This window comes from Coturnix japonica, unplaced genomic scaffold, assembly GCF_054131305.1.
Source record: "Coturnix japonica strain WE unplaced genomic scaffold, WE-NBRP24 Scf146, whole genome shotgun sequence".
Classification (NCBI taxonomy): domain Eukaryota; kingdom Metazoa; phylum Chordata; class Aves; order Galliformes; family Phasianidae; genus Coturnix; species Coturnix japonica.
Genome location: NW_028189049.1, coordinates 83908 through 103570, shown reverse-complemented (window position 1 = coordinate 103570; position 19663 = coordinate 83908). Strand labels below are relative to the sequence as shown.

The window sequence follows — 19663 nt, the reverse complement described above, 5'->3', positions numbered from 1 at the left end:
AAGCAGTTAAGGGGGGGTGGCAGCAGTGGGGTCCCACCCCCAGGGCTGGGTGGGGGGGGGGGCTTATAAAGGTGGGTGCGGGCAGCCCCCGGGAGGGGAGCGGGGCCGCAGCGGGGCCGGGCCATGCGGGAGCTGCGCTCGTCCTCCTTTTGGAGGGCCATCCTGGCTGAGTTCCTGGGCAGCCTCCTCTACACCCTGCTGGGGTTGGGGGCTTCGCTGCGTTGGACCCCGGGATCCCATGGGGTCTTGGGGTCCGCCTTGGCCTTCGGGCTGGCCCAAGCCACCCTGGTGCAGGCGCTGGGGCACGTCAGCGGTGGCCACATCAACCCGGCCATCACGCTGGCTTTCCTGCTGGCATCGCAGCTCTCCCTGCCCCGTGCTTTGGGTTACATGATGGCTCAGCTCCTGGGTGCCCTGGCGGGGGCTGGAGTCCTCTATGGGGTGACACCGGCTGCCGTGCGCGGCACGTTGGGCCTCAGTGCGGTGAGAGGGATGGGGGGGATCGGGGGGTGTTTGGGGTTATGTGGGGCTGGGGGTGTCTGAAGGGGGTTAATGGGGAATTGGGAAGAGCACTGAGCCCATCTCCCCCCACAGCTGCACCCCAGTGTGGGTCCAGGTCAGGGCACGGTGGTGGAGCTGCTGCTGACGGCTCAGTTCATCCTCTGCGTCTTCGCCAGCTTCGATGAGCGCCATGATGGACGCCCCGGCTCCGCTGCGCTGCCCGTCGGCTTCTCCCTCGCCCTCGGACACCTCTTTGGGGTAAGGGGGGGTGGCAGCCCCATGGGGTGTGTGGGGGGGGGGGGGCAGCATTCACCCACCACCCCCTCCTTGCCCGCAGATCCCATACACTGGTGCTGGTATGAACCCTGCACGCTCCTTTGCCCCCGCTGTCATCACCCGCAACTTCACCAACCACTGGGTAAGTGGGGGGGACCCTGCGGTCCAGCTCAGTCCATTCCAACCCATCATCCGACCTGTCCCAGTCCATCCCAATCAGCCTCAACCCACTGCAATCCCACCCAGTCCATCCCAGTATAACCCAGTCCATCCTATTCCTACCCCAGTCCATCCCAATCAGTCCACTGCAGCCCTATCCCAGTCCATCCCAGTCCCATCCCAGTTCTATCCCAGTATAACACAGTCTATCCCATTCCTGCCCCAGTCCATCCCAATCAGCCTCAATCCACTGCAGTCCCACCCAGTGCATCCCAGTGCTATCCCAGTATAACCCAGTTTATCCTACTCCTGACCCAGTCCATCCCAATCAGTCCACTGCAGTCCTGTCCCAGTGCATCCCAGTCCCATCCCAGTTCTATCCCAGTATAACCCAGTCTATCCCATTCCTGCCCCAGTCCATCCCAATCAGCCTCAACCCACCGCAATCCCACCCAGTCCATCCCAGTCCTATCCCAGTATAACCCAGTCCATCCTATTCCTGCCCCAGTCCATCCCAATCAGACCACTGCAGCCCTATCCCAGTGCATCCCGGTCCCATCCCACTCCATCTCATCCCAACCCAATCCATCCCACTTCTGTCCCATTGCCCCCTATGCCCCCATCCCACCCACAACCCAACAGCCTGCAGCAGCCCCCAGTCATCCCCACCTTGGGGGGGGGGGGGGGGGGGGGCATCCCTTATCACCCCACTCAGTGATCCCCCTCCCCACATCCCTTATCTCGGGGTGGGTGGGGGGTCCCCTCGGCCTCCCCCCCCCCACGCCGCCCCCTCCCCAATTCCCGTAGGTGTTCTGGGCCGGTCCGTTGCTCGGTGCCGGGTTGGCGGCTCTGCTGTACGAGCTGGCGCTGTGTCCTCGGGCCGTCAGCATGGCTGAACGCCTGGCCGTGCTGCGGGGGGAGCCCCCCGTCACCGCGCCCCCCCCCGAACCACCGGCTGAACCGCTGGAGCTGAAGACTCAGGGCCTGTAGGGTCTATAGGGGCTATAGGGTCTATAGGGGCTATAGGGTCTATAGGGGGTATAGGGTCTATAGGGGGGTATGGGGGTATAGGGGTTATAGGGCCGCCCCCCCCCAACCCGGGGCCGCCTTTGCTGTGTCGGGGCGTTGCGGTGCGTGTGTGTGCGGCGCGGTGCGGTGGGGGGAGTGCGGAGAGGTCGAACCGGCACCACCCCCCCCCCCCAACACCCCCCCCCCCCGCCGTGACCGGAGCTTCTGTGTTCGGTGAATTAAACCTACGCTTTATTTTGGTAACCGCTCTCGGGGGGCGGGGGGGGGGATATGGGGGGTAATGGGGGTATGGGGGATATGGGGGGTAATGGGGGTATGGGGGGGTAATGGGGGTTTTGGTGTGGGGGGATATGGGGGGGTAATGGGGGTATGGGGGGGTAATGGGGGTATGGGGGATATGGGAGGTATATGGGGGGGTTATGGGGGATATGGGGGGGCATATGGGGGTGAGAGGATATGGGGGGTAATGGGGGGGTAATGGGGGTGAGGGGATGTGGAGGGGTAATGGGGGGGGGAGGGATATGGGGGGTAATGGGAGTATGGGGGGTATATGGGGGGGTAATGGGGGTATGGGGGATATGGAGGATTAATGGGGGTATGGGGGTGGGGGGTAATGGGGGTATGGAGGATATGGGGAGGGGGATATGGGGGGTTAATGGGGGTATGGGGGGATATGGGGGCTAATGGGGGTGGGGGGCAGAGCGCGGTGCGGTGACTTCCCGCGCCCCAGGCGATGTCCCGCCCACGGGGCGGGGCTACAGCGCAGCGTGAGCCTTTCTTAAAAGGGCAACGTCGAGGTGGGGCCATTGAGGGGAGCAGCGCGGTGCGGGGATAACGGGGGTGGGCGAGTGTTCACCGCAAGGGAGGGTGAGGGGGGAGAAGCGCGTTACGGTGCGTGGGTATTGTTTATAGTGGGCGGTGCGTGGAGGAAGGGGGGGGGGTGACCCGGTGGGTGCGGGCGTTGCCGCTTGAAGGCGTCGGGCGGGGGACGGAGGGTGGGGCGGGGCGGGGAGGGACCGCGGGAACTGGGACGGTTGTGTAACGGCGCCGGCGGGAGCGTGCGGGGAGGGGGGCTTCGGGACCGGGACCGGGACCGGGACCGGGACCAGGACCGGGACCCGAACCTGGACCTGGACCTGGATCTGGACCTGGGCTTGGGCTTGGGCTTGGGCTTGGGCTTGGACCGGGACCTGGTCGCTTAGGGCCTCCCGGTGCCCCGGGTCGGGGTTCGGGCCGCTCCGCCCCGCCGGGTGTTTCCCGGTTCCCCCCGTTCGCCCCGCGCTGTATGGACTGGTACATGATGAACTGCGAGCTGCTGGCAACGTGCAGCGCCCTGGGATACCTGGAGGGCGACGCGTATCACCGCGAACCCGACTGTCTCGGTACCGCACTATGGGGGGGGATGGGAGCCGGTATGGGGGGGGGGGGGGGGCGTGTTCTGACCGACCCCTCCCGTAGAGAGCGTGAAGGATTTGATCCGGTACCTGCGGCACGAGGATGAGAGTCGGGACGTGCGGCAGCAGCTGGGAGCGGCTCAGATCCTACAGAACGATCTGCTGCCTCTGCTCGTTCAATACCCGCAGGATCGGACCCTGTTCGATACCGTCATCAGGTACCGGGGTGTAGGGATGGGGGGGATGGTGCGGGGGCAGCATGGGCTGGGGTCCTGAATCCCACCCACACCCCTATAGGCTGATGGTGAACCTGACACAGCCAGCGCTGCTTTGCTTCGGTAAAGTGCCGTCAGACGCCACCGCCCGGCATCACTTCCTGCAGGTGCTGTCCTACCTGCAGGCGTATAAAGAGGTGAGGATGTGAGGATACAGCCATAGGGGGGGTCTTCAAATTCCCCCCCCCCCCCCCCCGAACACGCACACATGGTGCTCATAAGGGGTTTTCTGCAGGCGTTCGCCAGTGAGAAGGTGTTTGGGGTGCTGAGCGAGAAGCTCTATGAAGTGCTGCAGCTGGTGGGTGCTGGAGGGATATGGGGCTGAGGGTCTGGGGCTGAGCTATGGGGCTAGGGAGGAGCTATGGGGCTGGGAGCCTGAGGGGGTGGCTATGGGGTTGAGGGCCTGGGGGGGTGGCAGTGGGGCTGAGAGCTGGGGTGGGGGGACAATGGGGCTGAGGGTCTGGGGCTGAGCTATGGGGCTAGGGGGGAGCTATGGGGCTGGGGACCCAGGGCTGTGGGGTTGAGGGCAGGGTGGGGGTGGCAGTAGGGCTGAGAGTTGGGGTAGGGGGGACAATGGGGCTGAGGGTCTGGGGCTGAGCTATGGGGCTAGGGGGGGAGCTCTGGGGCTGGGGGCCCAGGGGGGTGGCTGTGGGGTTGAGAGTCAGGGTGGAGGGACAATGGGGCTGAGGGTCTGGGGCTGAGCTATGGGACTAGGGGGGGAGCTATGGGGCTGGGGGGGGAGCTATGGGACGGGGTCCCGGGGAGGTGGCTGTGGGGTTGAGGGCCTGGGGGTTGGCAGTGGGGCTGAGAGTCGGTGGGGGGAGGGGGAGACAATGGGACTGAGGGTCTGGGGGGGAAGATAGGGAGCTGGGGGTCTGGGGGTGGAGCTGGGGGTCTGGGGGGGGGTCTGGGGTGGGCTATGGGGTTGCTGACAGCCATACATTGCAGGACTGGGAGCAGCGGCAGGAGGAGGACACGCTGCTGATCGAGCGGATCCTGCTGCTGGTGCGCAACGTGCTGCACGTGCCCCCCGACCCCGCTGAGGAGCAGGTATTGGGAAGGAGGGGGGGGGGGGGGGTACAGACACAGGGATCCCCACTGTAAGGTGCCCTACGTGCTGCCCACCCCCCTCTGTGCTGCCCCTCAGGGTGTGGATGGCGATGCCAGCGTGCACGACCGCGTGCTGTGGGCTCTGCATATCAGTGGCATGGATGACCTGCTCAAGTTCCTGGCCAGCGCGCCGACTGAGCAGCAATGGGCTCTGCACGTCCTTGAGATCATCTCCCTCATGTTCCGTGACCAGGTGAGCGTGGTGGGCACGGAGACCACCCCCAGCCCCCCATCCAGCTCTGTTGACACCCCCTAATCCCACCCTACAGAGCCCGGAGCAGCTGGCAGCGCTGGGACAGGGACGGGTGGGTGCAGAGTGTGGGGAGGACACACAGGAGCTGCAGAGTCTGAGGCAGCGGGAGCTGGCAGAGCACAGAGCACGGATGCTGCAGCGCCCAGCCAGGTGGGGAGGGGGCTGGAGGGGGGGTCAGGGCCCTGTCGTAAAGCCAACATGGCTCATCATGTGCATTCTCCCCTCCAGACACTCTCGTTTCCGTGGTTCCTACGTCATCCAGGGGCTGAAGGCCATCGGGGAGCACGACGTCATCTTCCATAAGGGGCTGCACAACGTGAGAGCTGGGATGGGGAGCAGCAGGGGGGGCTCGGTGTGATGTGGAGGGGGCTCAGCGTGGTGGGCACAGCTCACATTCCCCCCTCTCACCCCACAGCTGCAGAGCTACAGCCACGACATGGGCAAGGAGACACGTCGGGTGCCGCGGCGTCGCTGGGCCCCCCCTGAGCCGGGACCCCCCCGACGTTCAGCCCGTAACGTCCGGCTCTTCCTGAGCTGCTTCTGCCAGGACTTCCTGGAGAACTGCTACAACCGCCTGATGCTGCTGGTCAAGGTGAGGATGTGGGGGTGGCTCCCCACACTTTAAGTCACCCCTCCCAGTCTGGTTCACCCTGTGTTGAACCCCCCCCCCCAAGGATCAATTACTGCGGGAGAAAGCCCAGCAGCACGATGAGACGTATTACCTGTGGGCCACTGCCTTCTTCATGGCCTTCAATCGTGGCCGGGGGTTCCGTGCTGAGCTGGTGTCGGAGACGGTGGGTGTACGAGCCTTCCACTTCATCGAGCAGCACCTCACCAACTACTACGAGATGGCACTGATGGATAAGAAAGAGGCGACCACCTGGGCACGCAGGTGGGGGTCACAGCCCCTCCATAGCCCTGAGACCCCCTGCATCACTACCTGACCACCCCTCAATCCCCTGCAGGATGCACTTGGCCCTTAAGGCCTACCAGGAGCTGCTGCGCACGGTGCAGGAGATGGATCGTTCCCCAGAGCCAGCAGTGAGAGACAGCAGTCAGGTCATTAAGAGTGAGTCCATCCCTCTGGCCATCCATATGTGGCTGTCTGTCCATCCATCCCTCCATCTGTCTGCATGGCCCCCTCTCTTTGTGTCTGTCTATCCACATCTTTGTGCATCCATCTCTCAGCCTGTCCCATCCATCCACACTGACCCTCTCCTTTCCCTATCCCCCCCTATAACCAGACCACATCTTCTATCTGATGGAATACCGGGAGCTGCTCCTGGCTCTATTCCGAAAGTTCGATGAGACAAAACAGCCTCGTGCTTTCCTACGGGACCTGGTGGAGACGGCTCATCTCTTCCTACAGATGCTGGAGCGTTTCTGTCGCGGCCGCTCCGGCCTCGTGGTGCAGGTGGGTTGGGGTCACTAAGGGCTGTGTGTGGGTCCTTGTGGACCCTCCTGACCCCCATCATTGTGCAGAGTAAACGTGTGAGGAGGAGGAAGAAGCCCCGTCCCCCTGCAGCGCCGCAGCCGCCGGGTGCAGCCGAGCTGGAGGAGCAATGGGCAGCGGTGTCCCAGCAGCTGCAGGGCTGCATGCAGGTAGGGACAGACCCTGCTGTCATGGGGGGTCTATAGGGTGCAGGGTGATGATGTGACCCCCCCCTCACCCCATCAGGGCACGGTGCCTCTCCCTGAGGATGTGGTGCCCTTCGATGCTGCCTCAGAGACCCCCATAGAGGAGCAGCGCGCTGCAGCTCTGCTGCGCATCCAGGAGTCCCTGCGGGAGGGAAGGGCCCCCCATGCCCTGCGACTGCTGCGCTCTGCCAGGTACCCCCCAACCCCCCCAGCCCCTCAGTATATGGGGATGCAGTGCCAACCTCTGCTCTCCATCCAGGGAAGTGTGGCCTGAAGGGGATGTTTTTGGCCCCCCCGGTGTGGAGCCCCCCGAGGAGATGGAGCTGCTGCGGGAGATCTGCTTTGCTGCTCTGCCCCGTGAGTGCACGGCCCCATCCCTTGGTATTGAGGTCTGGGGGTGCTCTGGGACCCTTAACCCTGCCCCCTACAGGACCCACAGCCCCCCTTGAGGCTGAGGATGCAGAGCAACCAGAGGAAGAGGAGGAAGAAGAGGAAGAGGAGGAGGAGGAAGCAGTGCGGGTATCCGAGAAGGAGTTCAACTTCATGGACTACCTAAAGAGGTGAGGAGAACCTCTGAGAGTAATGATGGGGGGCTGCACAGAGCTGCTCACTAATTATTTGGGGGGGGGGGGTCCAGGTTTGCCTGCGTGCCCGTGGTCCGTGCCTGCACTTTGCTGCTGCGGGGCTACGCACAGAACAGTGCCCGCACCAACCACTGCACTGCACGGCTGCTGCACCGCCTGGCCCGGCAGCTGCGCATGGAGCCTCTGCTCTTCCAACTCTCCCTCTTCACCCTCTTCAACCGCCTCCTCAACGACCCCTGTGCCCACCAGGTGAGTCACAGCCTCAACCCCTCTCTGTCCCCCCCACCCCGATTCCAGCCCTGGTTTAATCCTGCTGCCCTCACCCCTCTGTGCCCCCCATCCCTCTCCAGGAGCTGGTAGACTTGGCCAAGTTTATCCTGGGTAAGTTCTTTGCGCTGGCAGCCACCAACAAGAAGGCGTTTGTGGAGCTGCTCTTCTGGAAGAACGCTACGGCTGTGAGGGAGATGAGCGAAGGTTACGGCTCCTTAAGGGATGGGGAGGGGTGAGTGGGGCCATGGGAGGGCTGTAGGGCTGACAGAGGGGTAGTGGGGATGGGGAGGGGGCTGTAGGGCTGGGAAAGGAGCTCTGACCCCTCCTCATCACCCCTTTACCCAGGGCTGGAGCACGCCGGACCCCCGCCTGGAGCCCAGAGGAAGAGCAGACGCTGCGGGAGCTGTTCTGGAAATACAAGGAGGCAGAAGGTATGAGGACATTGTGGGGGGCCAAGGGATGGTGGGGAGCCCCCTTGCAGCCCCCCCCCCCCTATTTACAGCCCCCTCTCCCACAGGTCAGGACATCATTGCCTCCATCATGGCCGAGCTGCCGGGCCGCACACGGCGGCAGGTTGTGCAGCAGTTGGTGCAAATGGGGCTGGCGGGCAGCGCCAGGGACTTCCCAAGGCCAAGGTGGGGATGAGACCCCCAAGTGGGGACCCCCATGATGGGGAACGCTCTGTGTTTCCAGGGGGGCACCCAGTTGTGTCCTCCCCCCTCCCTCACCCAACAGGAAGGGCACCAATATTGTGCTATGGACGGAGGAGCAGGAGCTGGAGCTGGAGCGGCTCTTTGAGGAGTTCAGGGGGTCGGACGGTGAGTGGGATCCAAGGGGAGGGATGTGGGGGGGGGGGTCCAACTCCCTGCCGACCCCCAACCCCTCCTTACATTGACCCCTCCCCATAGACATCCTGGGGAACATCATGAAGAACCTGACGGCACGACGCTCGCGGGCACGAGTGGTGGAGAAGCTGCTGGCGATGGGGCTGGTGGCAGAACGCAGGGAGCTGCACAAGAAGCGTCGGAGGAAGAACCACAGCCCCCAAATGGTGTGTGGGGGGGGGTCCAGGGGCACCCAACCCCCCTAATGGCACCCAACCCCCCGCTATGGGCACCTAAGTATTACGGTCCCTGCAGGGTGAGGCAGATGCTGCAGCAGTTCCAGCCCATCACAGCTCTGCTGAGGACAGTGAGGAGGAGGAGGAGGAGGAGGAAGAGGAAGAAGATGAAGCAGAAGATGACCCCATGGAGGAGCCCTGGGACCCCAGTGAGGGGACGGGGCTGGCTTTGGTGCAGCGTCTGCAGGAGGAAGGTGAGTGGGGGAAAAGGGATGTGACCCCCCCCTTCATTCTTTGGGGTCTATGGGGCTGCACTGTCTGACCCCAATATCCCCAGGGCTGGCTGGGCCCCTGCAGTGGCTGCAGAACTCCCTGAGGAGGACGGCACGGGACCGTGAGACAGAAGGTGAGTGGGGCTGGGGGGGGCACAGGGCTGGAGATGGGGAAGGGGCCGGGCTGACAGTGCATCCACCCCTCCAGGGCTGTCCACCCCGGTGCCGTTGGTGCCGCTCTCAGAGGAGAACGAAGATGCCATGGAGAACCGTGGCTTCCGTGCTCTGCTGCGGGAGGTGGGGCTGCGGCCCCCCGCCAACGAGCAGGTGATGCCCCCCCCTTCCCCATCCCTGTCCCCATTGCTCCTGGCACAGCCCACAACACCATCCCCCCATCTCTGTCCCCAGGAATCCTTCTGGCGCATCCCTGCTGCCCTCACCCCACAGCAGCTGCGTCGTGCGGCTGCCTCCATCACCCCCCCGAGCCCTCAGGGACCCCTCCAGGACCCCCCCCAACAGGAGCTGCCCCTCCAGGAGCCACCAGCAGCACCACAGGACCCTGCTGGAGGTGAGGGGGTGGGCTGGGGGTCAGGGAGCAGGGGGAGGGGTGCAGGACCCCCCCCTGAGCCCCTCTCTCTGTCCCACAGCTGAGCCGCTGCCGTCCCCACTGGGATCAGACTCAGAGAGGTGAGGATGGGGTCCCACATGCTGACCCTATAGTAGGGTCCTCACTCATGGAGGGGTGGGGGCCATGGCCCCACAGGTTCTTCCAGTGCCCCTATGGGCCCTGCTGACCCTATTATCACCCCCCCCACACAGCGAGGAGCCCCTCTCCATCCCCACCCCATCAAGCAGCAAACGGCGACGGCAGCTTGACAGCGAGGATGAGGATGGTGACATGGGTGAGTGCAGCCCCCTCTCTTGGCTATGGGATGGGGGGGGGCTTTCCTTCCTTCTGCCCCTTCCCCTGACCCCTTTCAACCCCATAGAGGCAGAGCTGCCCCCTGCAGACCCCCCCTCAGAGGAGGATGAGGACCCCCAGCCCATGGGCAGGAGGAAACGCATCCGTTGCCTTGTGGAGGAGGAGGAGGAGGAGGAAGATTGAGCCCCCCCCCCTCCAGGACAGCAGTTCCTGCAATGCCCCCATTCAGCTTTTGGGGCTTTTTTCCTACAGTTTTATCCATTTTTTAGGGTTCTCTGTGGGTTTTTAAGCTCTTCTTTAAAGTCTCGTTGCTTTTCCTTCCCCCCGTCCCCATTTTACCTTTTCAACTGGGCTTTGGGTTTAGGGTTTGTTTGTGTTTTACATCTGGAAAGGCACCAAATAAATCAATACAAGTCTATGGGCTGTGCCCGGCTCTGCTGGGGTGGGGGGGGGTTGGGCCGGGTGGGGTTGGGGGGCGGTGCGGGTCTCTGTCCCTGTGTGTCGCAATGGGGCTGATAGCGGCGCTTATAAAGGGGCCATGGAGGGGGCGGGGGGGGCTCAGTACAACCACGGTGCTGCGGGGCCGGCGGTGACGGTGAGCGGGGGGCTGGGATGGGGGGGGGGGATATGGAAGGGGTCTGTGTGCTGACGGCTGTGCCCCCCCCTCAAACCTCCCCAGGTCCCCCCCGAGCCGCCTCCATGGGCCGCACTCTGCTCTTCCTCCTCTTCTTCATTCAGGGCCGGGGGGAAACAGCGACCCCCGCCCCCCCGGTGGGTGATGGACGGACGGCGGCGCTGCGGGCGCTGCTGGCGGAGGTCGCCCCCCCCCTCCATGCGTTGCGGGGTCGGGGGGTTCGTTGCGGGGCGCTGCTCCCCGATTCCCTCCCCGGTTTCTCCCGCATCCCCCCGCTGCCCCGCGCCGTGTCCCGAGCCTCGTTGGTTCTGGTGCTGAGTCGAACCGGCTGCAAACCGGAGGCGGAGGAAGCGGCGATGGGGCTGTACCGGGAGCTGAGCCCCCCCGCGGTCACCGCGTTGCTGCGGGGTCTGGCGGGGCTGCGGGACGTCCCGGCGGACCGGACGCTGCCGCTTCTCTCCAGCCTGGCCCGATTGAGGCGGCGCTGCGTTCGGCCCCGCAACGAGACCCGCAACGGGACGGTCCGGTGCCGTCGGGAGGCGGAAGACGACGCTTGTAGCCCCCCCGGTGAACGGCAGGCTCACGGCGTGATCGAGTGGGTACCGGGAGTCAACGCCGTCTATAACCTGGGCAGCGGCCTCTACTTCGCCTTCCAGGGCTGCGAGCTGCTCGCGTCCGAACGGGCGCTGCAGGCGGCCGAGGATCTGGGCTACGCGGCGTTAACGGCGATCACGGGAGGCGGCCCCGTGGCCGTGGGGATCCGGTTCGGGCTGCAGCCCGGTATCAAAGCGGGGGTCCGAGCTCTCTATGGGTATTTCACTGCGGACGGGGAACCACCGACGGCGCCCAGCGCTCACAGCGGCCCCGTCCTCGTGGTCTGAATAAAGCCACGTCCCCGGCCCGGTGTCCGTATCGGTATCGGTGTGTCCGTATCGGTATCGGTGTGTCCGTATCGGTATCGGTGTGTCCATTATCGGTATCGGTGTGTCCATTATCGGTGTGTCCGTATCGGTATCGGTGTGTCCATATCGGTATCGGTCGGTATCGGTACGTCCCTATCTGTATCGGTGTGTCCATATCGGTATCGGTGTGTCCATATCGGTATCGTTATGTCCATATCGGTATCGGTGTGTCCATATCGGTATCGGTATCGCTGTCCCGGTCCGTCCGGCCGCGCTGCCCCGGGTCGTGGGGACCTTGGCCCGGGCTCGGCCTTGGACGGGGTGTACCATGACAGCCCGCTCTGCCCCACATCCCTGCCCCACAACCCGTCACTATGGGCTCATCCACCCCCGCTCCATCCCCCATAGCTCCCATTGCCGACCCCCACCCCGCTCCGCCATCCCCTACGGCGACCCGCCGCTGGCCCCGCCCCCTTTCGGTATAGCCACGCCCCCTTCGATATAACCACGCCCATTTTGTGTAACCACGCCCCCTATTGGTTGTTTGCCTCCATTGGCCCCGCCCCCTGCGTGGCCCCGCCCCCTGACGTCATTTCGGGGAAGTGTTGCCGCCCCCAGGAACTCCCGCGTTCCCCAGCCCCGGGGGGCGTGGCCTTAAGGCGGCCTCCACCAATCAGCGAGCAGAACTGGGGAGGGGGCGTGGCTACAGCTTCTTCCTCCGCGGGGTCAGGGGACAGGACCGGGACCGGGACGGGAACCGGGGAGCGGTACCGGGGTGTCGGGTCCAGGTCTGGTATCGGGATCGGGATTAGGGGCTGAGGTACAAGGCCAGGGCATGAGGGGGCGGGACAGGAGGGTCCGGGGGGGCTGCACACCTGTACCATCACGGGACCCCCCCCGTACCATTAGGGGACCCCTTTTATACCATCGCGAGACCCCCGCCTTACCATTACGGGACCCCCTTGTACCATTACAGGACCCCTCCCCGTACCATAACGGGACCCCCTTATACCATCATGGGACCCCCCCCATGCCATAATGGGACCCCCTTGTACCATCACGGAACCCCCCCGTACCATCACTGGACCCCCCTGTATCATCACAGGACCCCCCCCATACCATAACGGGACCCCCTTATACCATCATGGGACCCCCCCCATACCATAACGGGACCCCCTTATACCATCACGGGACCCCCCCTTGTACCATCATGGGACCCCCCCTGTGCCAAAACGGGTCCCCCTTATACCATGACGGGACCCCCCTTACCATCACGGGACCCTCCCCGTACCATCATGGGACCCCCTTATACCATCAAGGACCCCCCCCTTATACCATCACGGACCCCGCCCCGTACCATAACGGGACCCCCCCCGTACCATTACGGGACCCCCTTATACCATCAAGGACCCCCCCCTTATACCATCACGGGACCCCCCCTGTCCCATCACGGGACCCCCCCCATACCATAACGGGACCCCCTTATACCATCACGGGATCCCCCCTTTCAATCAGGGACCCCCCCCATACCATCACGGGACCCCCCTTATACCATCATGGGACCCCCATGTACCATCACGGGACCCCCTTATACCATCATGGGACCCCCCCTTTCAATCAGGGACCCCCCCCATACCATCATGGGACCCCCCTTATACCATCACAGGACCCCCCCTGTACCATTACGGGACCCCCATGTACCATCACAAGACCCCACCTCACTGAGCTGGAGCCGTGGGGGGGTTGGGGGGGGTGTATGTGTGTATATGGAGTGAGCGACCACCACTTCCATCCCCACAGCCGGAGGGGTCCCAGCAGCTCATCCTGCCCCCCCCCCCTCTCAGCCCCACCATCCCCCCCCCATCATGGCGCAGTGGCAGGAGGTGCAGCAGTTGCCCCCCACCCACCTGGAACGCGTCCACCAACTGTACAGCAACGCTGCGCTGCCCATGACCGTCCGGCAGAGCCTGGCAGACTGGATTGAGGATCAAGATTGGTAAGTGGGGGGGGGGGGGGGAGGAAACTTGATGTGGGGGGGGGTCTCGGTGGGGTAGACACTGAGTGGTCCCGCAGGCAGCAGGCGGCCGAGCCCTTCTCATCCCATGCACGGATGCTGTTCCATTCGCTGCTGACGCTGCTGGGGGAGCAGCTGGGCAGCCTGGGGCCGGGCAATGAGGATTTCATGCTGAAGCACAACCTGCGTAAAGCACGGATCGACCTGCAGGTGGGTGTTTTGAGGGGGGGTTGGGGGGTCTATGGGTGGAGCTGGGACTCGCTGTGTGCTGACCACCCCCCCCTTTTCATCCCATAGGCTGCTTTCGAGGAGCACCCCGAGAGCTTTGCCAACCTGGTGGCCAACCTGCTGCAGGAGGAGCGGTGCATCCTAAGGAGGGCGCAGGCAAAGGGCCAGGTAGGGTGGGTTCCCCCCCCCCACCCCATAACCAGCAGAGCTGAGCCACCCGGTGCCCGACCCCCCCACGTCCCATAGGTGGAGCCCCCCCAAACACCCAGCACAGCCCCACAGAGCAGCCAGGAGAGGGAGATCCAGCAGCGCCTGGCTGAGTTCCGCACAGCCCTGCAGGTAATACCCCCCCACACACAGAACCCCCCCACCCCATGGGGGTCACGCAGCCCCTCACTCCCCCCCCATTGATCCCCAGGAAGCTGAGCGTGCATTCCGACACATGGAGGACCTGCAGGACACCTTTGACTTCAGCTACAAGATGTATTACCAGCCGGGTAAGGCTGCATTTATTGTTGGGGGGGGGGAACAGCCAGCACTCCCTACCCCCCCCTATAAACCCCCACCCCATTGCTGCAGGCCAGGACCACTCCAACAACCCGCAATACGCACAGCAGATCCAAGCACTTCAGGCCAAGCTTCAGTCTTTGGACCGACAGCGGCGGGTAAGAGCTAAGCTGAGGAAGGGGAATTGGGGGGGGGGGGGGCACAGCTACAATGTGCCCCCCACTCAAACCCAGTGTCCCTGCAGGAGGTGGTGGCACAGATTCAGCAGCTGCTGGGGCGCAGCGAGACCCTGCGGGATTTCCTGCAGCAGGAGCTGATTGCATGGCGTGAGAGGCAGCAATGCAGCTGCCTGGGGGCCCCCACTGATACCTGCCTGCTGAAGCTGCAGGGCTGGTAGGGGTGGGCTTAGGGGGGGTTGGGGGGTGGGTTGGGGAGGGTACGTGCCCTGCTGACCCCCCAATGCCTGCAGGTTCACGGCGCTGGGTGAGGGGCTCTTCCAGCTGTTGCAGCTGCTGCGGGCGGTGGGAGAGCTGCGGCAAAAGGTGACCTACGAGCAGGACCCGCTGCAGTCCGAGCTGCCACTGCTGGAGAAGAGGCTGCAGGAGCAGCTGACCTGCCTGCTGCAGAGGTAGGAGACACAGCATGGGGGGAATGGGGGTGGGATGGAGCTGCTCTGACCCCCTCCCCATACACACACACATATACACATGCAGTGCCTTCGTGGTGGAGCAGCAGCCCTGCATGCCCAACACCCCCAAGCGCCCGCTGGTGCTGCGTACAGCCAACAAGTTCTGCACACGTGCCCGTCTGCTGGTCCGGCTGCACGACCGCAACCACCGCATGGAGGCCAACATCCACATCGACAGGTCAGGGGGTCCATAGGGTCCATAGGGTCCATGGGGTCCTTAGGGTCTATGGGGTCTGGGTCCCCCCCCACCTTTGGGTCCTGGGCTGTGATCACAGCTGACCCCGTGTTGCTTTTTGCAGGGACCCACCGAAGACACGAGGGTGAGTGATGAGTGCCAGCAGGAATGGGACCTCAAGGGGGGGGTTCTTGGTTGAACCCATCGGGGTATCAGCATCCCCAGGGGGTGTCAGCGGCTGCAGCCCCCATCTGCATCCTCCCTCTGCCCCACAGGTTCCGCAGATTCAACATTCTGACCTCGAGCAGCAAAACAGTCCTGGTTGGGGACAGCCCCCGGGAGGGGTTGGTCTGTGACTTCCAGTACCTTGTAGGCACCTCCCTCCCTTCACTGGGTCCTCCCCACTTGAGACCCCCACTTGGGTCCACCCCATCCCAACCCCCAGCTCCACTTTGACCTCCCCCACCCCTCCCCACAGACACTGAAGGAACAGAAAGGTGGAGGGTCCGGCAAAGGCAGCAGAGGCACCAATGAGGTGGGTGTGGGTTAATGGGGGTGGGGGGCGCAGGGTGGGCGGTGGGTGAGGGTTCCCATCCTGTGCAGGGTCCCCTGGCTGTGACTGAGGAGCTTCATCTCATCACCTTCACGCTGGCATACGCGTATTGTGGGCTGGAGCTGAAGCTGGAGGTGAGTTTTGGGGTGGGGGTGGGGGGGCTCTGGGTGTTGGGGCGGCCTGAAATGACCCCCACTCCCCCCACAGACCTCAACGCTGCCCTTCATCATCATCTCGAACAACAACCAGCTCTCCAGCGCCTGGGCCTCCGTGCTCTGGTTCAACATGCTGAGCCCCAACCCCAAGGCAAGAAGCCCCCACGCTGTCCCCATTCCCCCTTCCCAACCCATTGCCCCATATCCCAGCCCTGATGTCCCATCCTTGTTCTGTCCCTATGTCTGTCCCCAGTGCCGGTCCCACCTTGTGCCCTATTCCATTTGCTGACCACATCTGTCCCATGTGTCTGTCCTCTTCCCACCCCTTCCCACTCCCCCCATCCCACTCACTGCTTCCATCCCTACAGGACCAGCAGTTCTTCTCCACCCCCCCCCCAGCCCCATGGCCCCGGCTGGCAGAGGTGCTGAGTTGGCAATTCCAGAGCACAGCAGAGCGGGGTCTGAGCCGGGAGCACCTACACATGTTGGCAGAGAAGCTCTTTGGTACGACCCTGCACCCCCAAACCCCCCCTCCCCAGCCACATCCCAGCTCTCCTCACCCACCCCACTGCCCCCCATCCCCCTATAGGCTCAAAGCCACCTCCGGACAGTGCTTTACCCTGGACCAAGTTCTCCAAGGTGAGCAGTTCCCATCCATCCTGACATGTCCCCATCTCACCCATCCCACATCCCCCCCCATCCCACATTATCCTCCATCCTGTAGGATGGTGCTGCGGGTTTCTCCTTCTGGGCATGGCTGGATGGGATCCTGGCGCTGCTGCACGACCACCTGAAGCAGCTCTGGAAGGATGGGTACAGCCAGGCTGGGGTAGGGGGGGGGTGGGCTGTAGGGTGGGCTGTAGGGTTGCAGGAGCTGACTGTACCCCCCCCCCCTCCCTCTGCCCCTTTTTAGGCTCATCCTGGGCTTCGTGAGCCGCAAACAGGAAAAGAAACTTCTGAAGGTGAAGAGATCGGGGACGTTCCTGATTCGGTTCAGTGAGAGCATGTTGGGGGGGGTCACCTGCACCTGGGTGGAGCACCCTGAAAACGGTGAGCACAGCCCCCTATCCCCCCCCCCATCCCCTCTGTGTGACCTCACACCCACCCATTGACCCCCCACCCCTACCCCATAGGACCCCCAGCCTTCCGTGCCGTCGTCCCCTACACCGCAGTTGAGCTGGCATCGCTGGCGCTGCCCGACATCATCCGTGATTACCAACTGCTGGCAGAGGAGAACATCCCCGAGAACCCTCTGCTCTTCCTCTACCCCGACACCCCCCGTGACGAAGCCTTTGGGCCCTACTACAGCCAACGGCATGAAGGTACGACGTGCTACAGCACAGCATGGAATAGGGGGGGGGGAAACACACAACACCCCCTCCCAACTCCCCTCCCTGCCCCCAGGAATCCTGAGCAAGAAGAAGGAATACCTGAACCAGCGCCTCATCCGCGTGTCCTCCAGGTGAGCCCCCCCCCCCCAGCCCTATAGGGATGGACCCCCATGCCCTACCCCCCCCTTCTCCCCCAGCTGACCCCATGCTGTACCCATAGGCAGCCCCATGAGACGTGGCAGACAGAAGAGGAGCTGGTGGTGGCTACGGAGGATTTGGAGACGCTGCGGTTGAGGAGTGGTGGGCAACAACCTGTGAGCCCAGGGACAGTGCCCGGGGGGGGCAGGACCCCAGGGACACCTCATGCTGTGAGCCCGATGGTGGCTACAGGACCAGGACCCCAAATCCCTGTGCTGCCAACCCCGCAGCCATTGGGGTCGGGAGGTTTGGGGGTGCTGCAGACAGGAATGGGGGACCTGGGGCAACCCGTTGTGCTGCAGCTGGTGCAGGTGGGGCCTGGGGGGCAGGGGGTGCTGCCCACAGGGGGTTGTAACACCATAGGGCCGCTGTTGGGGGGCAGTGCTGCAGAGCTGATGTTGGGGAATGGAGCCGTAGCGCTGCTGCCGTCGGGGCTGGGGGAGCTGCAGGGGCTGCCGCTGCAGGAGCCGTTGCTGGGAGCTGGGCAGCTGGAGGAGCCGGAGCTGCTGCCCACCCTGGACGGTGCGTGGATCCGACGGGTGAGTGCTGGGGGCTGTGGGGCTGGGGGGTCATTCAGCGCTGACCCTTCTTTCCCCCCCCATATCCCACCCCATAGACAGCGCCGTGCTCCTGGACCCCAGCGACCCCTTCCTGCCGCAGCCCGATGACTTGGTGTTCCCTGCCACCCCTTCGCTCTTCACTGCAGACGGCGAGTTCCCAGCGCTCCACGTCGATGCCAGCGACTTCCAGTGACCCCCCCCAGCCCCCTGGTGTAAATAAAGCCCTTCCTCCCCATCAACCCGTAGTGCTGTGTGATAGAGAGCGGCTCCTCGTATCCCAGCCCTTTATTAGAAACCCATAAATACCCCATATAAATAGGGAGCGCGGCCCATAAATAAGAAATAAATAAAGGGGGATGGGGGGGTCGGGGGGGGGCTCAGCGGGTGCTGGCACCGTGGGTGAAGACGCGGCTCATGACGGCGGTGAAGGAGCGGAGCCGTTCTAATGTGTTGTGCTGCAGCAATGGACGAGCCCAGAGGTCTGTAGGAGGGGGCGGGGGGGTCTGGCAGGAACGAAAAGGGACCTGAAAGGAGAGAGGGGTCAGAGTTTGGGGGCTTTGGGTTGGGGTTAATGTTAAGGTTGGGGTTGGGGTCAGCTCAGCTCACCTGCACGAGGCCCAGGAGTTCATCCAGCACAGCTTTAAGCTCCGGTTGAGGGTGTGAGGCGAAGATGTCGGAGCTCAGCACGGTCTGGTAGTGCTGCAGCCCCTGCAGGATCCGCCGCAGGCAGTTCTGGGGGGTGGGAGAGGGGGGGCATGAAGATGCTGGACCCCTGAGCACGTCCCCAAAGCGACCCCTGAGGATCTTCTGGATCCCAACAGCCCTGAGACCCCCCAGCATGTTCCTGGCACCCCCGAGACCCCCAGGCTGCCCTGACACCCCCATCACATCACTTTAGTGCTTCCTAGATGCCCCCAGGAATATCTCCAGCATCACTCCCCCCCCTCCCCATCCCCCCTCCCCAAAGCACTTCTAGGACCCTTCAGTCATCTCAATGCATCCCCAGAGCATCCAGGGCTTTGGTTCCAGGGATACCCCCCCCCGAGCCCCTCAGATTCCCCCTCACTCCCCCCCCTTTGGTACCGTGCTGTTCGTGTCCAGCGTGGAGGGGTCGCAGGCATCACTGCAGCGGATGCGGGGGGCACAGTCCCCCTCAGAGTCCTCCTCTCCATCCAGACGGACCCCATCCTGACAATAGGAATTAACAGGGACCCCATAGTAGCACTTTGACTCCCCTCAAGCAGCCGGAGCATCACAGTTACCCCCAAACCCCCTGTGCCCCCATAGCCCCCGTTAAAGGGGCACCCCCAGTTCTCCCAGTTCCAGAAGCACTTTTGGTTTCCCGAGCATCCCCATTTCTCCCGGTTCCCAAAGCAATTCCTGTGTATCCCCAGTTCCCGCAGCACCCCCGGTTCCCCGAGTATCCCCGGTGCTCCCGGTTCCGGTAGCATCATCCCTCATCTCCCCTCTCCCCAAACCCCATCCCGGCGCTCACCAGCACCCGGTGCGACTCCTTCATCGCCCCCAGCAGCCTCGACAGCCGCTGGGAGAGGTCCCTGCAGGCGGCCCAGTCGGTGCCGGGGGTCGGGAACGGGACCGCGGGCGGCAGCAGCATCGCCGGGAGGCAGAACACGAGCAGGAGGCGGCGGAACGGAACCATGGCAGGACGGGTCGGATCCGGTCAGTGCCGCCACCGACGGATCCATCGGCTTTTATGGGGCGGCGGCAGGTGGGGAATCCCCGGGGCAGGTGGCACCCGCCCCCCGTTACTGCGAAATCGCCGCCTCCCCCGAAAGCAGAACCGATACCGGGCCGGGGTCCCCGGGCTGCGCCCCGCCGCGCCCGCTCCGGCCCCGCGCCCCGACGGGACGGGCAGGAAAACCCGGGGCAGTTCCTGGTGACTCCACGCCCGGCGGCCCCGCGGACGGTACCGGACACACCTGAGCCCGCACCGCACCGAACCGATCCCGGGACG

The 19663-nt window shown here is 64.1% G+C and overlaps 5 protein-coding genes across 13 annotated transcripts; 4 read left to right on the top strand and 1 right to left on the bottom strand.

Annotated features, from left to right (window-relative positions):
- Window positions 1-92: 92 nt before the first annotated feature.
- Window positions 93-2207, top strand: MIP (major intrinsic protein of lens fiber). Its single transcript, XM_085535677.1, has 4 exons — window positions 93-483; window positions 595-759; window positions 839-919; window positions 1744-2207. Exons 1-4 carry the CDS (start codon window positions 124-126, stop codon window positions 1924-1926), a joined length of 789 nt encoding a protein of 262 aa, XP_085391803.1. The 5' UTR covers window positions 93-123; the 3' UTR covers window positions 1927-2207.
- Window positions 2208-2986: 779 nt separating this feature from the next.
- Window positions 2987-10161, top strand: TIMELESS (timeless circadian regulator). Of its 3 annotated transcripts, none has more exons than XM_085535633.1 (29): window positions 2987-3347; window positions 3424-3577; window positions 3657-3771; window positions 3870-3932; window positions 4583-4684; window positions 4782-4937; window positions 5014-5147; window positions 5226-5313; window positions 5413-5589; window positions 5672-5889; window positions 5963-6066; window positions 6242-6411; window positions 6480-6599; window positions 6676-6827; window positions 6895-6992; window positions 7066-7195; window positions 7273-7468; window positions 7570-7721; window positions 7835-7920; window positions 8007-8124; window positions 8225-8307; window positions 8398-8540; window positions 8629-8803; window positions 8887-8955; window positions 9030-9148; window positions 9230-9389; window positions 9469-9508; window positions 9641-9723; window positions 9811-10161. In XM_085535633.1, the coding sequence occupies exons 1-29, from the start codon at window positions 3251-3253 to the stop codon at window positions 9924-9926; spliced, it is 3618 nt and encodes a 1205-aa protein (XP_085391759.1). In that variant the 5' UTR covers window positions 2987-3250; the 3' UTR covers window positions 9927-10161. The 3 variants fall into 3 exon arrangements, with proteins under 3 accessions (XP_085391759.1, XP_085391758.1, XP_085391757.1); XM_085535632.1 differs by having other exon boundaries at window positions 7992-8124; window positions 9472-9508; XM_085535631.1 differs by having other exon boundaries at window positions 7992-8124.
- Window positions 10162-10303: 142 nt separating this feature from the next.
- Window positions 10304-11295, top strand: APOF (apolipoprotein F). Its single transcript, XM_015887081.3, has 2 exons — window positions 10304-10338; window positions 10423-11295. The coding sequence occupies exon 2, from the start codon at window positions 10443-10445 to the stop codon at window positions 11256-11258; it is 816 nt and encodes a 271-aa protein (XP_015742567.1). The 5' UTR covers window positions 10304-10338; window positions 10423-10442; the 3' UTR covers window positions 11259-11295.
- A 660-nt stretch (window positions 11296-11955) lies between these two features.
- On the top strand, window positions 11956-18005 carry STAT2 (signal transducer and activator of transcription 2). Of its 7 annotated transcripts, none has more exons than XM_085535655.1 (23): window positions 11957-12067; window positions 13080-13275; window positions 13353-13503; window positions 13591-13689; window positions 13768-13860; window positions 13940-14018; window positions 14101-14186; window positions 14273-14421; window positions 14498-14656; window positions 14742-14894; window positions 15016-15036; window positions 15167-15260; window positions 15370-15426; window positions 15495-15578; window positions 15652-15750; window positions 15968-16103; window positions 16189-16238; window positions 16324-16412; window positions 16513-16649; window positions 16733-16921; window positions 17004-17061; window positions 17151-17667; window positions 17745-18005. In XM_085535655.1, exons 2-23 carry the CDS (start codon window positions 13145-13147, stop codon window positions 17988-17990), a joined length of 2877 nt encoding a protein of 958 aa, XP_085391781.1. In that variant the 5' UTR covers window positions 11957-12067; window positions 13080-13144; the 3' UTR covers window positions 17991-18005. The 7 variants fall into 7 exon arrangements, 4 of the variants coding, with proteins under 4 accessions (XP_085391781.1, XP_085391782.1, XP_085391783.1 ...); XM_085535656.1 differs by having other exon boundaries at window positions 11959-12067; window positions 17151-17650; window positions 17745-17927; XM_085535657.1 differs by having other exon boundaries at window positions 11968-12067; window positions 13124-13275; window positions 17151-17650; window positions 17745-17927.
- Window positions 17959-19348, bottom strand: IL23A (interleukin 23 subunit alpha). Its single transcript, XM_015887058.3, has 4 exons — window positions 19184-19348; window positions 18772-18876; window positions 18295-18420; window positions 17959-18212 (listed from the first exon to the last, which is right to left on the bottom strand). Exons 1-4 carry the CDS (start codon window positions 19346-19348, stop codon window positions 18066-18068), a joined length of 543 nt encoding a protein of 180 aa, XP_015742544.2. The 3' UTR covers window positions 17959-18065.
- Window positions 19349-19663: the final 315 nt, after the last annotated feature.

Coding starts and splice junctions, on each gene's coding strand:
- STAT2 (XM_085535655.1), top strand. CDS start 13,145: ATGGCGCAGTGGCAGGAGGTGCAGCAGTTGCCCCCCACCCACCTGGAA. Junction 13,276..13,352: donor TGGATTGAGGATCAAGATTG/GTAAGTGGGGGG, acceptor GTGGTCCCGCAG/GCAGCAGGCGGCCGAGCCCT. Junction 13,690..13,767: donor GGGCGCAGGCAAAGGGCCAG/GTAGGGTGGGTT, acceptor CACGTCCCATAG/GTGGAGCCCCCCCAAACACC.
- APOF (XM_015887081.3), top strand. CDS start 10,443: ATGGGCCGCACTCTGCTCTTCCTCCTCTTCTTCATTCAGGGCCGGGGG.
- IL23A (XM_015887058.3), bottom strand. CDS start 19,348: ATGGTTCCGTTCCGCCGCCTCCTGCTCGTGTTCTGCCTCCCGGCGATG. Junction 18,421..18,771: donor CGCTGGACACGAACAGCACG/GTACCAAAGGGG, acceptor CCCACCCCCCAG/AACTGCCTGCGGCGGATCCT. Junction 18,213..18,294: donor AACTCCTGGGCCTCGTGCAG/GTGAGCTGAGCT, acceptor CTCTCCTTTCAG/GTCCCTTTTCGTTCCTGCCA.
- MIP (XM_085535677.1), top strand. CDS start 124: ATGCGGGAGCTGCGCTCGTCCTCCTTTTGGAGGGCCATCCTGGCTGAG. Junction 484..594: donor GCACGTTGGGCCTCAGTGCG/GTGAGAGGGATG, acceptor CTCCCCCCACAG/CTGCACCCCAGTGTGGGTCC. Junction 760..838: donor CCCTCGGACACCTCTTTGGG/GTAAGGGGGGGT, acceptor CCTTGCCCGCAG/ATCCCATACACTGGTGCTGG.
- TIMELESS (XM_085535631.1), top strand. CDS start 3,251: ATGGACTGGTACATGATGAACTGCGAGCTGCTGGCAACGTGCAGCGCC. Junction 6,067..6,241: donor CAGCAGTCAGGTCATTAAGA/GTGAGTCCATCC, acceptor CCCTATAACCAG/ACCACATCTTCTATCTGATG. Junction 6,993..7,065: donor CTGCTTTGCTGCTCTGCCCC/GTGAGTGCACGG, acceptor TGCCCCCTACAG/GACCCACAGCCCCCCTTGAG.